This window comes from Columba livia, chromosome 2 (genome assembly GCF_036013475.1).
Source record: "Columba livia isolate bColLiv1 breed racing homer chromosome 2, bColLiv1.pat.W.v2, whole genome shotgun sequence".
NCBI lineage: Eukaryota > Metazoa > Chordata > Aves > Columbiformes > Columbidae > Columba > Columba livia.
This window is the reverse complement of record NC_088603.1, coordinates 62,368,691-62,376,857: the sequence shown is the minus strand read 5'-3', so window position 1 is coordinate 62,376,857 and position 8,167 is coordinate 62,368,691. Positions and strand designations below refer to the sequence as shown.

At 27.7% G+C, this 8,167-nt stretch overlaps 1 protein-coding gene and 2 pseudogenes across 1 annotated transcript; all 3 read right to left on the bottom strand.

Annotated features, from left to right (window-relative positions):
- Nucleotides 1-950: 950 nt before the first annotated feature.
- On the bottom strand, nt 951-1,526 carry LOC135578511 (uncharacterized; annotated as a pseudogene).
- Nucleotides 1,527-4,368: 2,842 nt separating this feature from the next.
- Nucleotides 4,369-5,424, bottom strand: LOC135578510 (uncharacterized; annotated as a pseudogene).
- A 545-nt stretch (nt 5,425-5,969) lies between these two features.
- LOC135578513 (axoneme-associated protein mst101(2)-like) lies at nt 5,970-7,269 on the bottom strand (the record flags this gene model as incomplete). Its single annotated transcript, XM_065052245.1, is given in 2 exon segments — nt 5,970-6,535; nt 6,570-7,269. Coding segments are annotated over 2 exon segments (1,266 nt in total), but the record flags the coding sequence as incomplete, so codon positions are not given.
- Between the last annotated feature and the right edge of the window lie 898 nt (nt 7,270-8,167).

Sequence of the window (8,167 nt, the reverse complement as noted above, 5' to 3'; positions counted from 1 at the left end):
CTTTCTTTCTTTCTTCTTTCTTTCTTCTTTCTTTCTTTCTTCTTTCTTTCTTTCTTCTTTCTTTCTTTCTTCTTTCTTCTTTCTTTCTTCTTTCTTTCTTCTTTCTTTCTTTCTTCTTTCTTTCTTCTTCCTTTCTTCTTCCTTTCTTCTTTCTTTCTTCTTTATTACTTACTTCTTTCTTTCTTTCTTCTTTCTTTCTTCTTTCTTTCTTCTTTCTTTCTTTCTTGTTTCTTTCTTTCTTGTTTCTTTCTTTCTTTCTTATTTAATTCTTCTTTCTTTCTTCTTTTTTCTTTCTTCTTTCTTTCTTTCTTCTTTCTTTCTACTTTCTTTCTTTCTTCATTATTTCTTCTTTCTTTCTTTCTCCTTTCTTTCTTCTTTCTTTCTTCTTTCTTACTTCTTTCTTTCTTCTTCCTTTCTTCTTTCTTTCTTCTTCCTGCTTTCTTCTTTCTTTCATTCTTCTTTCTTTCTTCTTTCTTTCTTCTTTCTTTCTTCTTTCTTTCTTCTTTCTTTCTTTTTTCTTTCTTAATTCTTTCTTTCTTCTTTCTTTCTTCTTTCTTTCTTCTTTCTTTCTTCTTTCTTTCTTCATTCTTTCTTTCTTCCTTCTTTCTTCTTTCTTTCTTCTTTCTTTCTTCTTTCTTTCTTTCTGTCTTCTTTCTTTCTTCTCTCTTTCTTCTTTCTTTCTTTCTTCTTTCTTTCTTATTTCTGTCTTCTTTCTTTCTTCTTTCTTTCTTCTTTCTTTCTTTCTTTCTTCTTTCTTTCTTATTTCTTTCTTCTTTCTTTCTTCTTTCTTTCTTCTTACTTTCTTTCTTCTTCCTTTCTTCTTTCTTTCTTCTTTCTTTCTTCTTTCTTTCTTCTTTCTTACTTCTTTCTTACTTGTTTCTTACTTTTTGTTACTTATTTTTTTTCTTCATTCTTTCTTCATTCATTCTTCTTTCTTTCATTCTTCTTTCTTTCTTACTTCTTTCTTTCTTTCTTCTTTCTTTCTTCTTTCTTTCTACTTTCTTTCTTTCTTCATTGTTTCTTCTTTCTTTCTTCTTTCTTTCTTCTTTCTTTCTTCTTTTTTTCTTTCTTCTTTCTTTCTTCTTTCTTTCTTCTTTCTTTCTTTCTTCTTTCTTTCTTCTTTCTTTCTTCCTTCTTTCTTTCTTCTTTCTTTCTTCTTTCCTTCTTCTTTCTTTCTTCTTTCTTTTTTTCTTCTTTCTTTCTTCTTTCTTTCTTCTTTCTTTCTTTCTTCTTTCTTCTCTTTCTTTCTTTCTTCTTTATCTCTTCTTTCTTTCTTTATTTTTCTTTCTACTTTCTTTCTTCTTTCTTTCATCCTTCGTTCTTCCTTCTTCTTTCCTTCTTTCTTCCTTCTTTCTTCTTTCTTCTTCTTTCTCCTTTCTTTCCTTCTTACTTCTTTCTTACTTCTTTCTTTCTTCTTTCTTTATCTCTTCTTTCTTTCTTCTTTCTTTCTTCTTTCTTTCTTCCTTCGTTCTTCTTTCTTCTTTCCTTCTTTCTTCTTTCTTTCTTCTTTCTTCTTTCTTTCTTCTTTCTTTCCTTCTTACTTCTTTCTTACTTCTTTCTTTCTTTCTTGTTTCTTTCTTTCTTCTTTCCTTCTTCTTACTTTCTTTCTTACTTCTTTCTTAATTTTTCTAACTTCTTTCTTTCTTCTTTCTTTCTTCTTTCTTTCTTCTTTCTTACTTTCTTCTTTCTTTCTTCTTTCTTTCTTCTTTCTTACTTCTTTCTTTCTTCTTCCTTTCTTCTTTCTTTCTTCTTTCTTTCTTCTTTCTTACTTCTTTCTTACTTCTTCCTTTCTTCTTTCTTTCTTCTTTCTTCTTCCTTTCTTCTTTCTTTCTTCTTTCTTCTTTCTTTCTTCTTTCTTTCTTCTTTCTTTCTTCTTTCTTACTTCTTTCTTTCTTCTTCCTTTCTTATTTCTTTCTTCTTTCTTTCTTCTTTCTTACTTCTTTCTTTAATCTTTCTTTATTCTTTCTTACTTCTTTCTTTCTTTCTTCTTTCTTTCTTCTTTCTTTCTTTCTTCTTTCTTTCTTCTTTCTTACTTCTTTCTTTCTTCTTTCTTTCTTTCTTTCTTCTTTCTTTCTTCTTACTTCTTTCTTTCTTCTTTCTTTCTTCTTTCTTTCTTCTTTCTTTCTTCTTTCTTTCTTTCTTCTTTCTTTCTTTCTTTCTTCTTTCTTCTTTCTTTCTTTCTTCTTTCTTTCTTCTTTCTTTCTTTCTTCTTTCTTTATTCTTCCTTTCTTCTTCCATTCTTCTTTCTTTCTTCTTTCTTTCTTACTTCTTTCTTTCTTTCTTCTTTCTTTCTTCTTTCTTTCTACTTTCTTTCTTTCTTCATTATTTCTTCTTTCTTTCTTCTTTCATTCTTCTTTCTTTCTTCTTTCTTTCTTCTTTCTTTCTTCTTTCTTTCTTTCTTCTTTCTTTCTTCTTTCTTTCTTTCTTTCTTCTTTCTTTCTTTCTTCTTTCTTTCTTTCTTCTTTCTTCTTTCTTTCTTCTTTCTTTCTTACTTCTTTCTTTCTTTCTTCTTTCTTTCTTCTTTCTTTCTACTTTCTTTCTTTCTTCATTATTTCTTCTTTCTTCTTTCTTTCTTCTTTCTTTCTTCTTCTTTTCTTTCTTCTTTCTTTCTTCTTTCTTTCTTCTTTCTTACTTTCTTCTTTCTTTCTACTTTCTTTCTTCTTTCTTTCTTTCTTCTTTCTTTCTTCTTTCTTTCTTTCTCCTTTCTTTCTTATTTCTTTCTTTCTTCTTTCTTTCTTCTTTCCTTCTTTCTTCTTTCTTTCTTCTTTCTTCTTTCTTTCTTCTTTCTTTCCTTCTTACTTCTTTCTTACTTCTTTCTTTCTTCTTTCTTTATTCCTTCTTTCTTTCTTCTTTCCTTCTTTCTTCTTTCTTCGTTCTTTCTTTCTTTCTTCCTTCTTTCTTCTTTCTTTCTTCTTTCTTTCTTCTTTCTTTCTTTGTTCTTTCTTTATTTTTTCTTTCTTTCTTCTTTCTTTCTTCTTTCTTTCTTTCTACTTTCTTTATTATATCTTCCTTCTTTCTTTCTTCTTTCTTTTTTCCTTCTTTCTTCTTTCTTTCTTCTTTCTTTCTTCTTTCTTTCTTCTTACTTTCTTTCTTATTTCTGTCTTTCTTTCTCATTTCTTTCTTCTTTCTTTCTTTCTTCTTTCTTTCTTTCTTTCTTCCTTCTTTCTTTCTTCTTTCTTTCTTCCGTCTTTATTCTTTCTTTCTTCTTTCTTTCTTTCTTTCTTTCTTCTTTCTTTCCTCTTTATTTCTTCTTTATTTCTTCTGTCTTTCTTCCTTCTTTCTTTCTTCTTTCTTTTTTCTTCTTTATTTCTTTCTTCTTTCTTTCTTCTTTCTTTCTTGTTTCTCTCTTTCTTCCTTCTTTCTTGTTTCTTTATTTCTTCTTTCTTCTTTCTTTCTTCTTTCTTTCTTTCTTCTTTCTTTCTTCTCTCTTTCTTACTTCTTTTTTCTTTCTTTCTTTCTTCTATCTATCTTCTTTCATTCTTTTTTCTTTCTTACTTCTTTCTTTCTTCTTTCTTTCTTCCCTCTTTCTTTCCTGTTTCTTTCTTTCTTCTTTCTTTCTTCTTTCTTTCTTTCTTCTTTCTTTCTTTTTTCTTTCTTTCTTCTTACTTTCTTTCTTGTTTCTTTCTTTCTTTCTTTCTTATTTCTTTCTTCTTTCTTTCTTCTTTCTTTGTTCTTTCTTTCTTTCTTTCTTCTTTCTTCTTTCTTCTTTCTTTCTTTCTTACTTATTTCTTACTTCTTTAATTCTTCTTTCATTCTTCTTTCTCACTTCTTTCTTTCTTCTTTCTTTCTTAATTCTTACTTCTTTCTAACTTCTTTCTTTCTTCTTTCTTTCTTCTTTCTTTCTTCTTCCTTTATTCTTTCTTTCTTCTTTCTTTCTTTCTTTGTTCTTTCTTTCTTCTTTCTTTATTCTTTATTTCTTTCTTATTTCTTTCTTCTTTCTTTATTCTTTCATTCTTTCTTCTTTCTTTCTTGTTTTTTCTTACTTCTTTCTTTCTTCTTCCTTTCTTCTTTCTTTCTTCTTTCTTTACTCTTTCTTTCTTCTTTCTTATTTCTTTCTTACTTCTTTCTTACTGCTTTCTTTCTTCTTTCTTACTTTTTCTTCCTTCTTTCTTACTTCTTTCTTACTTCTTTCTTTGTTCTTTCTCTCTTACTTCTTTCTTAACTCTTTCTTTGTTTCTTCTTTCTTTCTTCCTTCTTTCTTACTTCTTTCTTTCTTCTTTCTTTCTTCTTTCTTCTCTTTCTTTCTTCTTTCTTACTTCTTATTTCTTCTTTCTTTCCACTTTCTTTCTTACTTCTTTCTTACTTCTTTCTTACTTCTTTCTTACTTCTTTATTTCCTCATTCTTACTTTTTTCTCTCTTCTTTCTTTCTTCTTTCTTTCTTCTTTCTTTCTTCTTTCTTTCTTCTTTCTTTCTTCTTTCTTTCTTCTTTCTTTCTTTCTTCTTTCTTTCTTCTTTCTTTCTTTCTTCTTTCTTCTCTTTCTTTCATTCTTCTTTCTACTTTCTTTCTTCTTTCATTCTTCTTTCTTTCTTCTTTCTTTCTTCTTTATTTCATCTTTCTTTCTTCCTTGTTTCTTTCTTTCTTCTTTCTTCCTTCTTTCTTCTTTCTTTCTTGTTTCTTTCTTTCTTCTTTCGTTCTTCTTCCTTTCTTCCTTCTTTCTTCTTTCTTTATTTCTTCTTTCTTTCTTCCTTCTTTCTTCTTTCTTTCTTTCTTCTTTCTTTCTTTCTTCTTTCTTTCTTCTTTCTTTCTTCTTTCTTTCTTCTTTATTTCTTTCTTCTTTCTTTCTTCTCTCTTTCTTCCTTCTTTCTTCTTTCTTTCTTTTTTCTTTCTTTCTTACTTCTTTCTTTCTTTCTTCTTTCTTTCTTCCTTCTTTCTTTCTTCCTTCTTTCTTTCTTGTTTCTTTCTTTCTTTCTTCTTTCTTTCTTCTTTCTTTCTTCTTTCTTTCTTCTTTCTTCTTTCTTCTTTCTTCTTTCTTCTTTCTTTCTTTCTTCTTTCTTTCTTCTTTCTTTCTTCTTTCTCTCTTCTTTCTTTCTTCTTTCTTTCTTCTTTCTTTCTTCTTTCTTTCTTACTTCTTTCTTACTTCTTTCTTACTTCTTTCTTTCTTCTTTCTTTCTTCTTTCTTTCTCCTTTCTTTCTTTCTTCTTTCTTTCTTCTTTCTTTCTTCTTTCTTTCTTTCTTCTTTCTTCTCTCTCTTTCTTTCTTCTTTCTTCTCTTTCTTTCTTTCTTCTTTCTTCTTTCTTTCTTCTTTCTTTCTTCTTACTTTCTTTCTTCTTTCTTTCTTCTTTCTTTCTTATTTCTTTCTTTCTTGTTTCTTTCTTTCTTCTTTCTCTCTTCTTTCGTTCTTCTTTCTTTCTTCTTTATTTCATCTTTCTTTCTTCCTTCGTTCTTCTTTCTTTCTTCTTTCTTCCTTCTTTCTTTCTTCTTTCTTCTTTCTTTCTTTCTTCTTTCTCTCTTCTTTTTTTCTTTCTTTTTTCTTTCTACTTTCTTTCTTCTTTCTTACTTCTTTCTTCCTTTCTTGTTTATTTCTTTCTTCTTTCCTTCTTCTTACTTTCTTTCTTACTTCTTTCTTAATTTTTCTAACTTCTTTCTTTCTTCTTTCTTTCTTCTTTCTTTCTTCTTCCTTTCTTCTTTCTTTCTTCTTTCTTTCTTCTTTCTTTCTTCTTCCTTTCTTTCTTCTTTCTTCTTTCTTTCTTTCTTCTTTCTTTCTTGTTTCTTTCTTTCTTCTATCTTTCTTCTTTCTTTCTTCTTTCTTTCTTTCTTCTTTCTTTCTTTCTTCTTTCTTACTTCTTTCTTACTTCTTCTTTCTTCTTTCCTTCTTTCTTCTTTCTTTCTTCTTTCTTTCTTCTTTCTTTCTTCTTTCTTTCTTCTATCTTTCTTCTTTCTTTCTTCTTTCTTTCTTTCTTCTTTCTTTCTTCTTCCTTTCTTCTTTCTTTCTTCTTTCTTTCTTCTTCCTTTCTTCTTTCTTTCTTCTTTCTTTCTTCTTTCTTTCTTCTTTCTTTCTTCTTCCTTTCTTCTTTCTGTCTTCTTTCTTTCTTTCTTCTTTCTTTCTTGTTTCTCTATTCTTACTTTCTTTCTTCTTTCTTTCTTCTTTCTTTCTTCTTTCTTTCTTCTTCCTTTCTTCTTTCTTTCTTCTTTCTTTCTTCTTTCTTTCTTCTTCCTTTCTTCTTTCTTTCTTCTTTCTTTCTTCTTTCTTTCTTCTTTCTTTCTTCTTTCTTTCTTCTTTCTTCTTTCGTTCTTCCTTCTTCTTTCCTTCCTTCTACTTTCTTTCTTTCTTCTTTCTCTCTTCTTTCTTTCTTCTTTCTTTCTTTCTTGTTTCTTTCTTTCTTCTTTCTCTCTTCCTTCTTTCTTCTTTCTTTCTTCTTTCATTCTTCTTTCTTTCTTTTTTCTTTCTACTTTCTTTCTTCTATCTTTCTTCTTTCTTTCTTCTTCCTTTCTTCTTTGTTTCTTCTTTCTTTCTTCTTACTTTCTTTCTTCTTTCTTTCTTCTATCTTTCTTCTTTCTTTCATCTTTCTTTCTTTCTTCTTTCTTTCTTCTTCCTTTCTTCTTTCTTTGTTCTTTCTTTCTTCTTACTTTCTTTCTTCTTTCTTTCTTCTATCTTTCTTCTTTCTTTCTTCTTTCTTTCTCTATTCTTTCTTTCTTCTTCCTTCTTCTTTCTTTCTTCTTTCTTTCTTCTTTCTTTCCTCTTTCTCTCTTCTTTCTTTCTCCTTTCTGTCTTTCTTCTTTTTTTTTCTTTCTTTCTTTCTTTCTTCTTTCTCTCTTCTTTCTTTCTTCTTTCTTTCTTTCTTCTTTCATTTCTTCTTTCTTTTTTTCTTCTTTCTTTCTTTCTTTCTTCTTTCTTTCTTTCTTCTTTCTTTCTTCTTCCTTTCTTCTTTATTTCTTCTTCCTTTCTCTCTTCTTTCTTCTCTTTCTTTCTTGTTTCTTTCTTTCTTTCTTCTTTCTTTCTTCTTTCTTTCTTCTTTCTTACATCTTTCTTTCTTTCTTCTTTCTTTCTTCTTTCTTTCTTTCTTTTTTCATTCTACTTTCTTTCTTCTTTCTTTCTTCCTTCGTTCTTCTTTCTTTCTTCTTTCCTACTTTCTTCTTTCTTTTTTCTTTCTTTCCTTCTACTTTCTTTCTTTCTTTCTTCTTTCTTCTTTCTTTCTTCTTTCTTTCTTCTTTCTTTCTCTCTTATTTCTTTCTTCTTTCTTTCTTCTTTCTTACTTCTTTCTTTCTTCTTTCTTTCTTCTTTCTTTCTTCCTTCCTTCTTCTTTCTTCTTTCCTTCTTTCTTCTTTCTTTCTTCTTTCTTCTTTCTTTCTTATTTTTTTCCTTCTTACTTCTGTCTTACTTCTTTCTTTCTTCTTTCTTTATTTCTTCTTTCTTTCTTCTTTCTTTCTTTCTTCTTTCTTCGTTCTTTCTTTCTTTCTTCCTTCTTTCTTCTTTCTTTCTTTCTTTCTTCTTACCTTCTTCTTTCTTTCTTCTTTCTTTCTTCTTTCTTTCTTTCTTGTTTCTTTCTTTCTTCTTTCCTTCTTCTTACATTCTTTCTTACTTCATTCTTAATTTATCTAACTTCTTTCTTTCTACTTTCTTTCTTCTTACTTTCTTTCTTCTTTCTTTCTTCTTTCTTACTTCTTTCTTTCTTTCTTCTTTCTTTCTTCTTTCTTCTTTCTTTCTTTCTTCTTTCTTTCTTCTTCATTTCTTCATTCTTTCTTCTTTCTTTCTTCTTTCTTTCTTACTTTTTTCTTTCTTCTTTCTTTCTTCTTTCTTTCTTCTTTATTTCTTTATTCTTTCTTTCTTCTTTCTTTCTTCCCTCTTTTTTTCTTCTTTCTTTCTTTCTTCTTTCTTTCTTTCTTTTTTCTTTCTTCTTACTTTCTTTCTTCTTTCTTGCTTTCTTCTTCCTTTCTTCTTTATTTCTTCTTCCTTTCTTACTTCTTTATTTCTTCTTCCTTTCTTCTTTCTTTCTTCTTTCTTTCTTCTTTCTCTCTTCTTTCTTTCTTTCTTTCTTTCTTCTTTCTTCTTTCTTTCCTCTTTCTTTCTTCTTTCTTACTTCTTCCTTTCTTCTTTCTTTCTTCTTTCTCACTTCTTTCTTTCTTCTTTCTTTCTTACTTCTTTCTTAACTCTTTCTTTGTTTCTTCTTTCTTTCTTACTTCTTTCTTACTTCTTTCTTTCTTCTTTCTTTCTTCTTTCTTTCTTC